Raw genomic sequence first — 18,972 nt, 5'->3', positions numbered from 1 at the left:
CTCTGTCAGCCGCTCACAAAGTGAAATAATTGTTCTAATGACTCCGGCTCGCATATGTGCAGAACAGCTGTTTTGTCTCAGTCAGTGGGAAGTGATGTTTTGAGTCTCGCGCGGGCAGCTCGCGAAGTGTGTGCGCCTTCACAATGTGTTACTACGTCACGCAACACTGGAATATTTAAAACGCGCCACGCGACTTTTGTTTTTGTTTTGTTTTTTGGCGCCGTTTTATGACATTTGGGGACTGTAGATGCAACGGGCTTCGTTATAATTACACTCAATTTCCCGATCACGTGTTCTTGCTAAACTAAAGCACATTATAAAGTAAAATAAACCCATAACTGAGGTGAAAAGGCCCTTTTCTTCTCACTGCATCGCGTACTGCTTTTTGCAGAGCGCTAACCAGAACAATGTCGGATGCTTTAACACGTAACACCACCCGGAACTTGTATCACTGCCCGGAAACGACCACTGTGAGGCGAACAGAAGTACCCGAAGGAAGACGGGGGCACTAAAAATTGACACGGGGCGGAAAATATTTGGCCGACCATAATCCGCAAAAACTAAAGCGGAAAACGGACTGTGAAGGGCGGTTTCGCTCGAAGTCTTTCACCGCGAGTGTTATTGCGCGAGCCCGAACGTTAGCGAGCGCGGCCAGCGGAAACTGGGGTTTGTTTAACGGATCGAAAGCGATGGAGAGGCCTGCGAGAGTGTTTTTCCACGGGATGAGGAAAAATGACCTGCTAACCTGAAATCGGAAACCGCCTTTGTGCACATCTAGGCTTTCGGCGCCCTTTTCAGCATTATTATTTTCACGCTTTGCTCTTCAAGAGGACTTTCTCCGCGCACGAGCAGGTGGGACAGCAGAGCTTTTGAATGCCTTCTGTTGCAGTGTAAAAGGGTACGACGTCTTTATTTAGCTAACGTTAGCTATGAGGCTAGCAGAGTTGAAGTGGGCTTATAGCCTGCATTCATCTGACGGGCTGTCTGCACTTTACTTGTTTATGTTTTTCTGTCATGTTGTTGATTCTTACGCAACTGTTAGCATACGAACATTTTAGCTTATTTAACTACATGCTAACTCCAAGTTCTTTGTCATGTAACAAGTCTATTTTTGCTCTCATTTATTACATTGAAACTTTTTTTGCTGTTTCACAGAGGGATGTGACTGGAAAAGGTATTTCGGCTCTCCCCCTCTCCCTCATCCCCTTTACGGTCAGCTTATCCCGGAGATCAATCCGCGCTTTTCTTTCAACATTTTTCGGTAAGTTTCTTTTCCATTATACAATGTGTTTTGAGTTATAGATGTATATGTATTTGTTGACGGGGTGTCTCCATTGATGAGAATTTTTCTTTTTTCCCCCTTCGTTACAATATTTTTTTTATACAATATTTGTGTATATACATTAGCTTAGTCAGTACTGAAGCCAAATCTGGAGCTTATCTAACAAAATAACCTACGATAACGTAGGTTATTTTGTTTTGTTTTTGTTTTTTATTCCAAAAACAAAAACACCCAAATTTATGTTATAAAATATTAAATACAAATTTAAAAACAAGGAAAAATCAAGAGAAACAAAAAATAGAAAATTTTAATTTTGTAGGTTGCAGTGTTTTTTTTTGTGCAATATTTTGCTTGAATTTAATTGTATTATCTTTAAATTTTTAAATATGTTTGATGAATAAAATATGGTGAATAATATATATATATATATATATATATATATATATATATATATATATATATATATATATATATTAGCATCAATATCGCAATGTGCACATCCGCAATGGTCAAATCACAGGATCTGCTATGTCAAATCAAAGATTATACAGTGTTGTTTATTTGACATATTGTTTAATTTGTGACCCTGAATACTCACAGAAAATGAACAAAAACATAAAGCATTTATTTCATTTGTAACTTCGCTTTACTGTATTTGTCATTGCTTGCGATTTGTTTTATTACATTGTATGCAGATGCGCTCCACTACAAAATCATTCTATTATTGTCCTAAAATTATTACATAATATATGTAAATAAATAACAAAATTCTATAATTATTCTTTTTTTTTTAAAATAAAACTATTAATTTCATCTGTTATTTTTATACTTAGTATCACAATATGTAGAGCTGGAAAAAATATTGCAATGTCAGTTTTTTACAATATTGTGCAGCCCTTATATATATATAATTGTATTTATTTTGGTTAGGTTGAATTCAGTTGATTGACTCACTTGACATCTATTTGTTTATTCAACAAATAGAGTGCTAAATAAGTGTGATTTTTGCCACATTTAGTTTGAGTAACAACCATTGATCCTTCAAATAGTTTCAAGCTCAGTTACTTTTGACAAGATTTGTGCAGATAAATTGATTTGATTTAGACTAATATCTTATGTATTTATAACATGTGCAATTTGCATTGAGAAATATTGAGCAGCATTTGACATCCTTTAGTTTGTTTAACATAAAATGACAAGAATGGTTTTAGCCACATTTTGTTTGCTTTGATTAAACGTGTTTTTTTGGACTAGGGCTGCACAATATATCATTTCAGCATCAATATCGCAATGTGCACATCCGCAATAGTCAAATCACAGGATCTGCTATGTCAAATCAGGATTATAATAGAGTAGTCATTAAAAACAAACATGATTGTAGAGTAATTGCAAAGTTTAACCATAATGTTTCCAAAAACGATATCTTTGCATGTGATTGTGTATGCATTTTAAGCCAGCGTAAAGCGTTCAGGCACAGAAAATTAAAATTTTAGTAACTTCAAGAAACATTAGTTGTATTTGTGCAGTATATATGCAATAAAGATTATTCAGTGTTATTTATTTTACATTACTAAATCAATTTGTGACCCAGAATACTGTTAGACTCATAGAAAATAAACAAAAACAAAGCATTTGTTTCATTTGTAACTTCCCTTTACTGTATATATCATTACATTTTCATTCTACTATTGTCCTAAATTTAATACATTATGTATGTAAATAACAAAATCCTAAAATTATTTATTCTTTTCGAGTAAAGCTAGTAATTTTACACTCAGCATCGCAATATGAATAGCAAAACCAAAATAAATGCAATTATATATATATATATATATATATATATATATATATATATATATATATATATATATATATATATATATATATATATATATATATATATAATTGCATTTATTTTGGTTAGGTTAAATTCAGTTGATTGGCTCACTTGACATCAATTTGTTTATTCAACAAATAGATTGCTATACAAGTGTGAATTTTGCCACATTTAATTTGAGTAACAACCATTAATCCTTCAAATAGTTTCAAACTCAGATACTTTTAATGAGACTTGTGCAGATAAATTGATTTGATTTATTCAATTTTTTTTTTTTATATTTATATATAACATGTGCAGTTTGAATAAAAAATTAAGCAACATTTGACAGTCTTTACTTTGTTTAACAAGAAACAACAAGAGTGGTTTTGGCCACATTTTGTCTACATTGAATAAACGTGTTTGATTTGGTCTAAGGCTGCACAATACATCATTTCAGCATAGATATCGCAATGAGATCATTTGCAATAGTCACATCATGAGTATGCGCAATGTTGAGTCTGGATTCTTATTTATCATTTTGCAAGTGTTATTTGATGCCTGTGAATGTGTGAGGGGTTTTAAAAGTATTCAGGCATAAGAAATTGTACTATTTGTATCTCTGAAAAGTTAAAAAAATTATTTTTATTTATTGATTTTTTTTTTTAACAAAGACTATGCAGTATTATTTTACATTTAATTATTCAATTACTGTATAACTAAATACATTTAGACTCCTCGGAAAACAATAAGACACTCTTTATTTATGTAGTATCTGTCTTTATTGTATATTTTATGCACTCCCCTACAGAATCATTCTAATCAGTCTAAAATTATCAATTCTTTCCAAACAGTTGTTCAACACATGTAGTGAAATTGTATTCAAATTGCAATATATATCGCAGAAAAAAAAAATATTGCAATGTTAGATTTTTCCAATATTATGTAGCCCTAATGTAGGTAATGTAGACAGATTAACAGATTTGTTAAAAAAAAAAAATTCATACTTTTATTTTTTTTTAATAGTGCTTTTGTTTTATTTTTGTATTTATTTAGCTGTCTTTTAAAAACATATTCCTGTGATACATTTATTTAAATAAATCTGTTCATGTTTGGCATCTATTTGTTTAACATATCAATTATTTTTTTAAATTTGTTTACATCAAGTGAAACAATCGCTGACAATTTAAATGCCTCAATCTCATATTTTTGACAGATTTAAGGATTTGATTTGTACAGATTCTAAAGTGATCCATTAATTTGTTTGCAAATACATTTTTTGGGCTTATGGTAGCTTTTACCTTACTATGCAGTTAATATTCAGTATCATCTTTCATCAAAATGCAATACACAACAAGTACAGATTATTCAACAAAACATACAATTGTAAGGGCTTTCAAAAATAATTTATATATGTTGCATGTTGTTTAATAATGACAGTGTGATGCACACATGTCGATTTATTTTATTTAAATCTGATTGCATATGTCAAATAATCAAATAATTGCTTACAAATTTTTTGTAGCATGTTTGTCTTTACAAGCTTCCATGTATTAAAACATGATTCCTAGTTTATATGAGTTCATCTCAGACCTAGATAGACTTGATATCCTCATACAGATATTATTAACCTTGTAACATGTCATTTGGCTTATCCCTCAGACGTCAGGCATTGTGGTTAATCTCAGTGTTACTATACTGTAGTGTTGATGTTATAATATATTTTCAGTAGCTGTTATCTGAAATAAAAGGGCTCAATTGTAATTAAAATACTACAATAAAACCGAATGCTTTTGCTTGTATTTATTTAAATGAAGTGTCATTTTTATAATTGGTTAATTTTTATTAGTATTTGACTAACTGATTGTCATTGCCTGCAACCAATATTCTATAATTGCAATTAGTTTACTTTTTTGGAAGGGCTTATTAGTACAAGTTTGCATATTTAAGTTACAATTAGGTCTTTTGTGACCTATTTGTTCATATTATCTGGACTTTAGGCATTTTTTTTTTGCCAAAAAAAAACAGGAAAAACTAAATTGTGAACTATTTTTTAATATTTTTCAATCTATTGTATTCTATTTTATTTATTATTACATTTTAAAATAGCTGCTTCATTTTGAAATGCAATTTATTATTGTGACAGCTGAATTCTCAACAACCTTTTGTCTTATCTTCAGTTTCACATGATTCTAAGAAAGCTTCATACTTTTTTCAGCATGTAATAGAAAAGAACAGAATATTTAAAGGTCATCTTTAAATAAATATAAAAGTTATTATATGATTTATGATACATGAATGTTTGCATGTCACAGTTTGGAATGCAATTTGACTATATATAATATGAAAAAAAAAAAAAAAGTCTTTCATTTCATATTATGATCTTTTATATCAGAAATACATTGTTTATGGTAATACCTATTCATAATTTGAGCACAATATTACACGCTATTACAGGAAGGCAGACAGAAACATGAATAACAGCATCGTGAGAAAGTTGCAATCTTGAAAGTGCAACGTTTACATTGTACATATTCTATTTTTAGCTCTATTTTTTTATGTTAGCTCTATTATTTTTATTTTATTTGTAATCATTAGTTTCTCAAACATTTGCCCTGAAGTTTTAAATAAATTCAGAACTATCATCATATTCAAAATATATTTACTGTAAAATGTAAATAAGGAATAGTTCTTTACATGTGGTCTATATATATATATATATATATATATATATATATATATATATATATATATATATATATATATATATATGAAGAGTTTCTTTGCAAAACGAGATATATCCATTTTGAGAAATGTTGGTTGTATGACATTATTATTTAAGACATCAACAGTCAAGTTCATTCACAATTTTTATACATTACACTATTACTTGAGCTCAGTGAAGGCCGGAAACACTATTTTCAAATCCAAGATATTTTTTACTTAACTTTGTCCATAAATAGTTAATAAATGAGTCAAAAACCATGCCAAAATGTAACATATTTATCTTAACATTGTCAAACATCTTAAATTGGTTTTATATTCAGGTTGTTTCTTTGTAATTATATCAATAGACAAAAACTATCATTAAATAAATGTAGCAGAAAATAATACATTTGTTTTTTCAGTATTTCAGACACAGGAATGTGCTTCATTTATGATCATGTGTCTGTTATTAGCATGGTAACTATCCAATATAATTGCATTTTCATGTTATTATACTAGAAATGTAGATTAAGGTTTGTGGTTTTGCAGTTTTTTTAACATGTCTATTTAGAGCAAATGAGAGATGTGTGCATTGAGCGGTTATTAATATTGTTGTTCTGCTATATCTGTGAAAGTTTGCCTCATTAAAAAACTGTGCACTACATTATTAAAATGTAAATATTTTTAAGTATATTATTATTACTACTATTATTATTTATATTTTTTGTTACTTGTGGTTTTTTTATTCATTTTTAAATCATTAGTTTTTTGTTAAAAAAAACTCACCAGAATTAGCACTGTAGTGTGTATTTAAAGGATTGCGTTTAATAAATATAAAAGTGATCTGCAGTTTCACACACATAGATGCTATAGATGTTAATGATTAAAAATAAAATCTGTTCAAAATCAGCCAATAATTCGAATTTGAGTATTGGAACTGTATTGTTATGAAAGAAAATGGTGTCAGTTGTCATTTAGTATCAAAGAAACAGAAACTTTAACATTTTAGAATGCTTAATTCTTTCCTGTATGATTTTTCTTCAAAATTCTGTTATGTTTCTTGTCCTAAGGATTGTTCTGTGACATAATGATTGTTCATTCAGTAGATTATTGGAATGTTATTTTGAAATTGTCTTGAAATTTTCTTACTGGTTTTTTTTTTATCTCTCTTTTTTTAAGGACTGACAGGGTGCTCGCTGCAGAGAAAGAAGGAACCTCTTGGTCATACCACTGTGCTTTGTTCATGGTCTTCCAGCTTAGGAATTAAAGACAGAGGTTGGATACACCCTGTGGACTATCTGACTTTTGACTTCTTGATCTGAACGATTGGCTCATCAAAACCTCCTTTTTTAATGAAGAATTTTTTCTGAGAAAAAAAAAAAAACTGGGACCATTTTATTCAGAACTTCTCAAAAGGAATATACCAATAACAAGACAGAAAGACATTCCCTCGTCACTTCAATTTTAACTGGCTTTCAACACTAAGTGTTTCGCTTTTTAGTGCTAAACACATTTTGTGATGCAATTTTCATAAGGTATTAGCAGATATGTTTTTATCGTTTAAACTTTAGACAGTAATTTTGAAAGACTAACGCAAACGTGTTAATTGCATGATATTGTAAACCAACTTTTACTTTTTTCTTTTTCTTTTTTTTCTTATTTATAGATGATAATTTAATCCAAGACTTCCAGAGTTTTATCAGATGTAGTGGCCCACAACTCTAGCCAAAACTCTGTTTGTATGGGATGAACAGTCACAGCATCAGACAAATTAATCTCACACAGACATTTGTTTTTAAAACTGGAGCTGCTAGCAGATTAATTTAAAGCTTTATATTGATGATTAGTGGCCCTTGTGCCAGTTTTATTTTTTTTGCATATATTTTAGGCTAGATTGCATTGTCCACTTACCTGCAGTATCAACTGAACAGGGGAAAAAAATCTTAGGAACACCCCTCAACAGTGAGAGGGAGATGTTCCAGTTTGGAAAATACCCTATGGACATTTTAGAAATGCTCAGTGGACACCAGGCACACCAGTTCAAAGGACTGGGGCTGGAAAGACAACTGCAGCACCAACAACAAGTCCAACTTCAGCACCAGCAGCAGCTTCAACAGCAGCAGCAACAACAAAGTGAGGCATCCAGTGGCCTCCTGTCTGGGCTTGGACTTGGTTCACTTCAAGGATCTAGGAGTAATGCATTTGCAGATTCATCATCCCTATTTGCCAAAATGAGTGCTCCCCCTCCACCTCTTCCCCAACAAACCCAGTCCTCGTCCTCACAAAGCACACGCAAATCAAGCAAGATGAGCAGCAGCAGTGGAAGTGGTAGTTCTGCCTCTGGCTATCCGCAGTTCCTACGCACATTTCACCCTGCTGAGGCTGCGCTAGCTCAGGAGCAGCTCCACTCAGGAATGGGGCGTTTTGATTTTGCTGGAGGAAGTACTGGAGGAGGTTCTGGGGTTATTGGAGGAGTTGTAACGTCTGCACCACCACCACCACCCCTGCACCCTGGCCTCTCTGTTCCTCAGCCATCCCCTGGCCCTTCCTCTTCATCACCGTCCCCTTCAAGTTCAACCACCACTTCAAATAATCCCCCCAGCAGTAGCAGCTCAGTGGCTGGACTAGTTGGAGCCCAATCTGATGCAAGAAGTTTACACCAGCAGTTCAGTTGCATGCTTGCTGCAAACCAATATCTTTTTTCTGGAGTGCCCACAAATGCCAGTTTAGAACAGTTTCTAGTGCAGCAGGGTCCCCATAATCATCTTGGTCTTGCTGATTCAAATACAGGTCTGGCTCCTCCTCCAGCCCTTCATCCTTCCCACACTCATGGCCATCCAACTCCCCAGCCCCAACAACAGCAGCAGCAGCTGCCACCTCATGCTTTGTCTCACCCTCACAGCCATGCCCATCCACACCACCCTCTACACCCTGCCCCCCAACCATCACCTCTTGGTGGTTTCGATTTTCAAGGTATTCCCGTGCTTTCATCTAATCAACTGGCTTCCCTAATGCAACAAGAAGCAGGCCTGCCTTTGCCACTCCCCCTCCATCTCTCTGTACCGAAAGATGATGGGAAAGGAGATAGTGGATCTGGGGCTGGAGGAAGTGGAGGTAGTGGCAGCAGGAGAAAGAAAGCCATGGCTGGCTACCTGCCCCAGAGGAAGACAGATGGTAGCAGTAGCAACAGCACAAGCAGTGCTAACTGCCATGGCTCTGGGGCACATGGTCATGATGGGTCCTCTGGTCTTGTGGGAGGAGGTGGAGGGGTTGGAATGAGGGGTCTTGGTGGTGACCCTTCCTCCATCCTCTCTTCGTCAACACCGTCCTCCTCTTCTTCAACTGTCTCCTCCTCTTCTTCCTCTGCCCCATCTTCAAACTCTGCCTCTGTGCTTGTATCAAATATCTCTCAAAACCCCAAGCCCGAAAACCAGCAATCAATGACTCCCAATATCACACAGACTGAGCAAGAGGCTCTGTTTCATTGTGGAGAGTGTGGAAAGTCTTTTGGCCACCTCCCAACCCTTCGCCGACACATACGCTGCCATGAAGACGGCGGTGGTCAAAACAGCAGCACAAACACAAATCATCAACATCAGTCAGATCTCCCGCACTCAACACAAGATGGAATTTCTCAAAATGCACACCACCATGAGAATCCAGACCCCATGTCTTCCACTTGCTCAAGTCCAGATAAGTCATACTGTTGCAATGAATGTGGAAAGGGGTTCAAAAAGAGAGGACACCTCCTTCAGCATGGTGTCATCCACTCTGGAGATCGTCCGTATGCCTGCACTGTCTGTGAACGTTCATTCAACCGAAGAGAGTCTCTCACTCGACATGAGAAAATTCATGAAGAGAAACCCTACCGCTGCCCTGCTTGTGGCCGCTGCTTTAGAGAGAGCACTTCTTTGCTTAACCATGCTGCATCTGGTAACTGTGGAAAGCCTGGGAGGAGATCTAGAAGCAGTGATGGTAGCTCAATAGGTTCAGTGGATGGCAAAGTTGAAACCGATTTTCCTGGTGGACAGATTACTGACACAAAAGATTTGGTATTTTGCAAGAATGAGGATAGCACAGCAGGGATGTCTTGTGACAGTCTATATTCGCAGGCAAGAAATGCTAATCAAAACCCTATTGGCAAACCTAAAGAAGAGTATAATCCTGAGTATTCAAGAGATCCTTACCAAACGTCATACAGGGTCGATGACTACCGTCGACAACAGGGCAACCCAGCATCCTACTCTGGAGATTCCTGTAGTAACAGCATGTCAAGTCCAGCCCTCAGAAAAGCTCCTTTAGCCCCAACACTTCACCCACACCCTCAAAATCAGACGCACCATCACCAACCGCAGTCTCATCTTCCTCTCTCCTCTCTTTTGGATGACTCTGAAGATGAAGTCACAAGTAGTGCCATGTCCGCAATTGCTGCAGCTGCTGCCGCCTCTGTCTTGCCTGCTGAAATGAACAATAATGGTGGACGAGAGGAACGGAGAGACATCATTGGAGGCCTGTTAGGAGGCCTTGGCTTCGGCTCTATGGGTGCCTCTTCATCAACATCTGCAGGAAATGGTGGCAATGAAGAATGCCTGAGTGGTTCAATGATACCTTTATCTCACCCGACCCAACAGCAGCCTAATTCACAGAATGCCAACAATCCTAATGCCAAACCCAAACGGCCGCGGAAGCCCAGACAGAAAAGAGAGCCGAGACCTCCAGGAGCTCCAGGAGAAGTAGTGAAACGTCGGAGAAGCAGTCAGGGTGGTGCTGCTGGAGATGGTTCCGACAGGCCTTATTTATGCACTGTTTGTGGAAGGGGCTTTAGCAGACGGGAGACATTACGTCGACATGAACGTGTGCATACAGGGGAAAAGCCATTTCATTGTGACATCTGTGGCAAAGACTTCCGAGAGCCGTTTCACCTTACCAAACATCAGACTGTTCACTCTGGGGAAAAGAATTACAAATGCACGCTCTGTGGAAAAGATTTTGGATATGCTCAGAGTCTGAAAAGGCATGAAAAATTGCATCTAAGGGGAGATTTCAAGCCAAGGCGGAGTAAAACCAAATCTGCTGCAAATCAAGGGGTGCCCGCTAATCAAGAACAAACTGATCAAACCAATCAAAATAATCAATCCAACCCTGGCGCTTATTACTCCTATTCTCAGGATAAAGTTCAAGGATCTAATGCGAGCACAAGCAACCAACCCCCTCCAAAGCTATATACATGTGAGATTTGCTGGAAATCTTTCCGCCATCACTTCCATTTGACTGCCCATCACCAAGCCATTCATGAACATGGTGGGGAGAAACTGTTTTCATGCGAAGTGTGTGGAAAAGCGTTTTCATACTCTAACAGCCTGACCAGACATAGATTATCTCAACATGGTTTGACTCGTGCTGGGCCAACAACACAACCAACAGGAAACGATTCTATTGGAACTGCCTCGTCTGTCTCGGAGAGCGAGGCTGCAACCAATGCACTCCTTCATATATCACCTGAAAGTGGAAGTCATGGAGTACAACAGCCCCATTCAACGATTGCTCACACGCAGCATCCTCAGCCTGCTGGATATTCACCACTCTTCTACACTCCAGAGTCAGGACATCACAGTTCAAATCAAGTCACTTCACACCCCCAACATCTGCACTACTCAAACCCCACGATGGGTCCCCTCCAGCTTCAGCAGCCAATCAGTGGGAAGCAGTTAATTTATTCAGGGGTTCCAAGTAACACACTTCATTCCACTCCACCTCATATCCACATCTCTCCACCCCAGCACTCGCAACACCACCAGCAACAGCATCCTTTTTTATTGCAGTCTCCACATCTACAGAGCCCGCAGCCCCAGGGGGATGCTACCCAAAGGAAGAAAAAAAAAAAAAAGAAAAAATATAAACTGCCGTTGATAACTGGATTCAGTGCTTATGAAATTGCCAGGAGGCAAATGTATTTAAAACGGAAGAAGTGCAGGCTTCAGCAGCAGCTAAAACGGAAGAAGTGGATGGCTCAGCTGAAATGGGCCAAGTTTACTGGAGGAGGGCTTGGCTTAAATGTAGGCGGAGGCACATGGCGTGTGGGGAGGTTAAGGTTCAGAGGCCTTCGCTCTCTCATCGTGCCCTTGAAGTCATATACTTGCCCTGTTTGTCCCTTCACCACTTTTTCAAGCCGCATAAGTCTTTCGGTGCACCGAGTAACAAGGCACCCACCAAGAAAACATGGTCGCCATAATCGCCTCCGATGCACAGTCTGTGGAAAACGTTCTCGAAGGCTACTGACGGCTCTCTGTCATCGGGCCCAGCATCTCTCTCAAGGGGGGTTCTCTTGCTCACGATGTCCCTCACGATTCTGGAACGGCACTCTCCTACAGCGCCACAAATTTGCTTGTCGTCGTGTCAGTAGAGGAATCAGAATGTCAATAAAGGCGACGTATCTGGTGAAAACAGAGGGCCAGACTGAAAGATCAACAGTTGTGACAGGATACAGGCACTGAGCAAACTGACATCAAAACAGAAATTGTACAAGGCCTTAATAACTGAACTCTTCAAGGCAAGAGCAGGCACATAGGACTTTGATGGAAATCACCACAGATTCAACTCCTTGAACACGTGGTCAAACTATAAGCAAGGGAGTGCCTGGTTTCTCCAAAACAAGCCTGTACCTAAAGAACCATCCATTATAGACATGGATCTCTAACACGGTTTCTCCAAAGGGGAAGAATATTCTAGATTATGGAACTGTTTTTGGTAGCACCTTTGTTGTAATGGTAGCATCTCTATCCTCTAAAAAAAAATGCATTCATTATGTATTTTCGTAACTTTATTTGTGCTGCAATGATGGATGCATACCAGTGAAAGTGGACTAATTTGAACAGTAACAATCTATTCTCTAAACTAGTTTCCCCACAGTACTCAAGAGTTTAACGGTATAGCCTTTGTTTACTCTCAAATATACGTAGTTTATTTTAATTTTATTTTTTGTTCATTGTGGTGTTGTTTTGTTCCCATTTCGCTGTCTCCATGTTAAAATGCAAATGTTTGACCTGGAAAACTGAAAGTTACTGGTTTTGGGAAAGGGGATCAAGTGCATAGTGTGTATTCCCTATGAACAACCTCAATTCTGACACTCCATGATGAATTCAAGTGTCTCACAGAGGGACTCGCTGCAGTGAAACTGTCGAAACGTGCAAAATATTCTGCAGAGCTGATATGTAGGGGACAGAATGGTGTTACTAATGCCATGTTCCTGTGTTCAATGTCATCTGTTTTTTAAAGAAATATGTAAAGAAATCTTTGCAGGTGTTTCTATGGCAAGTGTTAATGTCTTTGGTTGCGAGATTGGCTAGCGGGAGAGAGGAATAGCAAGTCTGTTCTGTACAATGCGTATTATATTTTATTATGTAACAGTTGTGTTCTTTCTTTTTTTATTATTATTCAAAGTATAAGTTTTTTTTTTAATCATTTTTACTATTTTAGGGGTGGGAGGGTATGTGGCAGGGTCTGTCAATGTAAGATGTGGGGAATATATGTATCGGTGTGACTTTTGTTCCCTGCCCCTTTGATCTGTTTAACCCAAACCACAGTTTAGCCCAGCTTTCCCAACACTATTGTATTCATTCTCGATACTTTACTTAGCTCTACTGTTCCAATGTTTTCCTCAGTAAACTAAAATACAAAATATAAATACTAAACTGTTTTCTTTTTCTGAGTCAACAGAGATGTTGAGTTTCTCAGAAAGCAAATAAAAGATAGAAAATGTACAGTTCTTTTGGTTGTTGAAGTAATTTGTGTGTTCTTCCGAATGTTTACGAGATGCAGAACCGTTTTTGTGGTGGCGAGCACATCGGGGTAATTGGATATTTATGGCATGTAAGTTAAATGATTTATAAACATCAAATGAGAGGATACGGCCAGGTGTTACGCACCTGGTGCTGTGGTGCAGAGTTCTGCAGGATGGGGCTGTTTACAGCTCACATGTGTTGGCACATGCCCTATGCAGTGCCATGCGCTATTAGAAGTGGAGGGAAGAATGCCCTTAAGGGTACTCTTGGTTTTGCCTCTTCTCTCTCTCCCTCTCTTGATTTTAGAGGAACACTACCGTCTGTTCACTTAGCTATGTCTATAAGCCAAAGTGTAATGAGTTCAACACAGGACATCATCTCCCATTCCCTTGGTTTGTAGTTCACATAAAGTCCTCTAGATGGCAGTGGTACTCTGTATGCCATCAACTCGATTTGCATCGCAAGACGTGCATAGTGCAGATGCACACACACACACAATACAAGTGATTCTGGTGTTTGATTGTTCAGACAGGATCGAACATGTTTTTGTTTTCGAGTTTAAAGCTGCTGTATGTTGTTTTATTCTATATACAGGATTTACAAGTTGTAATGTCCAAAAATGTCTTGGACAAAGTAAGTGAAGGACCATTTTTAGTTGTGGTCTTTTAGTGTTTCGAGTCATGGTCCCTATTTTAGTGTAGTAAATCTTGCAAATAAGCCAGTGTGAAAGCAGTTGAGTTTCTTAAATTGAGTGGCTAAAACCTGAAAGATTGATATCTGCTCTTTAAATGGAAATCCTCTTTTATTTTTAAAAACTCAGAGTAGAAATCAAATTCTCATATCTTTTTACAAAAATAAACGCCTTTATATTTGTCATTTAAAACTATGTGTACATGATCTTTTTTATTTTGAAATGCAGTAAGCATTTCTTTAAAATTCAAATAAAATAAATATTTATAATAATATAATCTATAATATTTATTTAAAATAATTATTAAATAAGACTACGTAAGAGTATGTCTGTTTACATGACAATAATATGCCTAAAAACAGTTTTGTTTTTTGCTATTCTCTTTTATTAAACCCACATCTGACAGTGTTGTGAATCCTTTTCATATGGATCTGTGAAACTGTCCAAAATCACTGTATTCTGCACATATATCCTTGTAGTCGATCACTTTTGTTTTGGTTATGCAAATAATGCATATCACCTTTTCACAAAATTGCACTTTTAATTCTATTTGCAAATCAAGTTTGCAATTTCAGGCCCCCAAATATTTGTTTTGGTAAATTAAACATTCTTCATTTGGCTGTGTAAATACACATGCAGTTTTAGTTTAGGATAGTTTTATTTTACAGCCTGCATTCATTCATTCATTTTCTTGTCGGCTTAGTCCCTTTATTAATCTGGGGTCGCCACAGCGGAATGAACCGCCAACTTATCCAGCAAGTTTTTACGCAGCAGATGCCCTTCCAGCCGCAACCCATCTCTGGGAAACAGCCTACATAATTAATTAAATTGTTTCATTGTTTCCATACAAATGAAGCTCAGATTCACATTTGAAATAATGCATCAGTTATGACACTAAAATGCAGTCTGTCTGCACAAATATCCTTGTAGGCGATCACTTTTGTTTTGGTTATGCATATAATGTTACCTTTTCACAAAATTGCACTTTTAATCCTGTTTGCAAAAGACATTTGCGATTTTAAGGCTCCAAAACTTTTTGATAAATTAATAACCAAACATTCTACATTTGGCTGTGTATAAATACCGTATGCAGTTTTTGTTTAGGATAACTGTATTTTTCAGCTTAACTCATCAAATTGGTAAATTAATGAAATACCTACATATTTTTTTCTTAAGATAATTTGATCTTAAAAGATTTCTTGAAAGTGCATTGCAGCTTGTCTTTCTATGCAAATGAAGATCAGACTTTTGAAATGATGCACAGTAAATGCATCAGTTATGCACGGTAAAATGCAGTCTGTCTGCACAAATTTACACAGCAATCCCTGTGGATGGAACCTTCATTGTATTTGTTTTCATTTAAATCACTGTATTCTGCACATTCACTCACCAGCCACTTCATTAGGTACACCTGTCCAACTGCTTGTTAATGCAAATTTCTAATTGGCCAATCACATGACAGCAACTCACCGCATTTAGGCATGTAGACATGGTCAAGACGATCTGCTGCAGTTCAAACCGAGCATCAGAATGGGGAAGAAAGCTGATTTAAGTGATTTTGAATGGGGCACAGTTGTTTGTACCAGAAGGGCTGGTCTAAGTATTTAAGAAACTGCTCATCTTCTGGGATTTTTACGCATGACCATCTCTAGGGTTTACAGAGAATGGTCTGAAAAAGAGAAAATATCAGGTAAGTGGCAGTTCTGTGTGCACAAATGCATTGTTGATGCCAGAAGTCAGAGGAGAATGGCCAGACTAGTTCCAGCTTATAGAAAGGAAACAGAAACAGTAACGCAAATAACCACCCGTTACAACCAAGGTATGCAGAAGAGCATCTCCGCACTGCATGTTGAACCTTGAGACAGATGGGCTACAGCAGGGGAAGACCACACCGGGTACCACTCCTGTCAGCTAAGAACAGGAAACTGAGGCTACAGTTCACACAGGCTCACCAAAATTGGACATTAGAAGATTAGAAAAACGTTGCCTGGTATGATGAGTCTCGATTTCTGTTGTAAAATTCGGATGGTGGGGTCAGAATTTGCTATCAACAACATGAAAGCATCCATGTATCCTACCTTGTATCAACATTTCAGGCTGGTGGTAGTGTAATAGTGTGGGGGATATTTTCTTGGCACGCTTTGGGCCCATTAGTACCAATTGAGCATCGTGTCAATACCACAGCCTACCTGAATATTGTTGCTGACCATGTCCATTCACTTATGACCACAGTGCACTCATTTTCTGAAGGCTACTTCCAGCAGGATAATGCGCTGTCATAAAGTGCAAATCATCTCAGACTGGTTTCTTGAACATGATAATGAGTTCACTGTACTCAAATGGCCTCCACAGTCACCAGAGCTCCATGCAATAGAGTACATTTGGAATGTGGTGGAATGGGAGATTCACATCATGGATGTGCAGTGAAATCTGCAGCAACTGTGTAATGCTATCATGTCAATATGGACCAAAATCTCTGAGGAATATTTCCAGTACCTTGTTGAGTCTACGCCATAAAGGATTAGGGCAGTTCTGAAGGCAAAATGAGATCCAACCCGGTACACGTAGGGTGTACCTAATAAAGTGGCCAGCGAATGTATATCTTGGTAGGCGATCACTTTTGTTTTGGGTATGTGTCACCTTTTCACAAAACTGCACTTTTAATTCCGTTTGCAAAAGAAATCTGCGCTTTCTCCCCCTAAACTTTTTGTTTTGGTAAATTAACGGCTAAACATTCTGCATTTGGCTGTGTGTAATTATATTATGCAGTTTTTAAGATAATTATATTTTACATCAAGTACATATCTACATTAATGTTTCTTTTAATAATCTGATATTTATTTATTTAAGTGCATTGATTCTTGTTTTTCGATGCAAATGAAGACCAGATTCACGTTTGAAACGATGCACAGTAAATGCAGTCTGTCTGCACAAATATGCACAACAATCCCCGCGGATGGACCCTCCATCGTATTTGTTTTCATTTTCAAACACGCAAAGGCAGATTCCATTTGATCTCTGCATCTGACAAGAGTTGCCGGCACTAATCCACAAAGATCTCACCAAGCCGCCTTTGCATGTTGTTTTACTCCCATCTCACGCGGCACTAGCATGGGGAGAACACTGGGAGGAGCGACTGACCTAGTTTTGTCCAATTGGATCTCGCGAAGGGCAGATACTGACCTACTTTAGGCCAATCGCGTGAAGGAGAGGCCGCCGGTAGGTTGCGTCCGCGCGTGCCTGAGCCATGTGCGCGCTACGAGCTCTAGTGCTGGCCTTAAGGTACTGTGGAAATACATTTGTGTCGGCCGAACTGATATGCTCACGTTTTTGGCTTATTCTAGCCAATGACAACTTGTAATATAGGAGAGAATGAATGAATATGATGGTGGTTAACGATGCTAGGAGCCACACATTGAATTTGAAGGGAAAAAACTTACTGCGGATTGTAATAGCTGCTTATGTTTTGGCTAGTTTTATCAAGTGTTTACATTTTGTAGGTACATTATCCAATACAACAGGCGATATACTGGGCAGTTCGCTCGAACACAGACCGTGCTAGGAGATGTATTTAGGACTTTTAAGATCAATGACTTGGTGCTTTTATTATTATTATGTATATGTTATTACAATTACAAGCTTAACTCATGCAAAAACAACTCGCTATACTGTACTGAATACTGTAAATTAAAATAAATATACATTTCCATATTATGCATGTCTTTAAATCTTAAGTAAATGCACAAAACCAACACATTTGTCATTCAAATTTAAATAAATATACATAAACGTAAACTATCTGCTTCTTCACAAAACATTAAAACAAATAAACAAATGTAATTATTGATTTCCACATCGAGCTTTGCCTTTGAGCTTGAGTGTATATGTGTTCTTCCGTTTCAATAAATTCGATTTATGGAAATGCCGCGGCAAAGAAGAGGTTAGCGAAAACGGGGCTGGCCTGATTTTAATATGTAAATCAAGACGCGTTCTATTGGCCAGAGCGCCTCATTTATCACCCTGTGGGCGTCGATAGAGGAGGTGTGCATAATGAATAATGAATAGCCCCGCCCATTAGTGCCATTCCCCCGTGAGAGGTGATGTCACGAGCGCTGCCCGTGTACGTTCCAGCTGACTCTTGCTACGATACCGAGCGCTCGCTTTACCGAGTGCCCAAAGAAAGAAAGAGAGGGAGAAAAAGAGAGAAAGAAAGAGGTTGCGGAGGTTAGCTACAAAAATAACGAGAAAGAGAGAGAGAGAGAGAGAGCAACAAAGAAGGGCACAGGAATAATAACAGCCATCAGTCTTAACCGTCATAGCTCACGTTTGATTGTTTTATACTTTAAAGAGGGAAATCATCTTTTTTATTTGCACACGGAGTTTTTTTATATTTCGACTCTGATATTGTAGTTTACAGGCAGTTTCATGTCGACTGTGTGGGATTGAATTGTATCTCAGCCTCCATGGACGCCCGTCTAATCCAACTCAATCGTTTTTTCGGGGAATATTTCTGTCCTGGCCGCGAGGAGCACCAGTTAAATGCGATGACATACGTCAACAAATGAGCGGCGACCCCACGGACATTTCCGAAACAATCTCCACAATATTGTTTTCAAAGGAGACAGTGCGCTTGAAGATGATGAAGTACAACTCCAGCATCTTTCTCACTTGAGCGGACCATATTGGACGTCAAATC

At 37.7% G+C, this 18,972-nt stretch overlaps 1 protein-coding gene across 3 annotated transcripts; it reads left to right on the top strand.

Annotated features, from left to right (window-relative positions):
• The first annotated feature begins 472 nt into the window (after positions 1–472).
• znf865 (zinc finger protein 865) lies at positions 473–13,569 on the top strand. 3 transcript variants are annotated; one of them, XM_005159402.4, is made up of 3 exons: positions 473–852; positions 1,156–1,261; positions 6,984–13,569. In XM_005159402.4, the coding sequence occupies exon 3, from the start codon at positions 7,778–7,780 to the stop codon at positions 12,296–12,298; it is 4,521 nt and encodes a 1,506-aa protein (XP_005159459.1). In that variant the 5' UTR covers positions 473–852; positions 1,156–1,261; positions 6,984–7,777; the 3' UTR covers positions 12,299–13,569. The 3 variants fall into 3 exon arrangements, with proteins under 3 accessions (XP_005159459.1, XP_005159460.1, NP_001076544.1); XM_005159403.5 differs by having other exon boundaries at positions 473–898; NM_001083075.1 differs by lacking the exons at positions 473–852; positions 1,156–1,261 and having other exon boundaries at positions 7,631–13,564.
• The last annotated feature ends 5,403 nt before the right edge of the window (positions 13,570–18,972 follow it).

Source organism: Danio rerio, chromosome 19, assembly GCF_049306965.1.
Source record: "Danio rerio strain Tuebingen ecotype United States chromosome 19, GRCz12tu, whole genome shotgun sequence".
Lineage (NCBI taxonomy): Eukaryota > Metazoa > Chordata > Actinopteri > Cypriniformes > Danionidae > Danio > Danio rerio.
The sequence above is the reverse complement of the archived record's forward strand: the minus strand, read 5'-3'. Positions and strand labels throughout refer to the sequence as shown.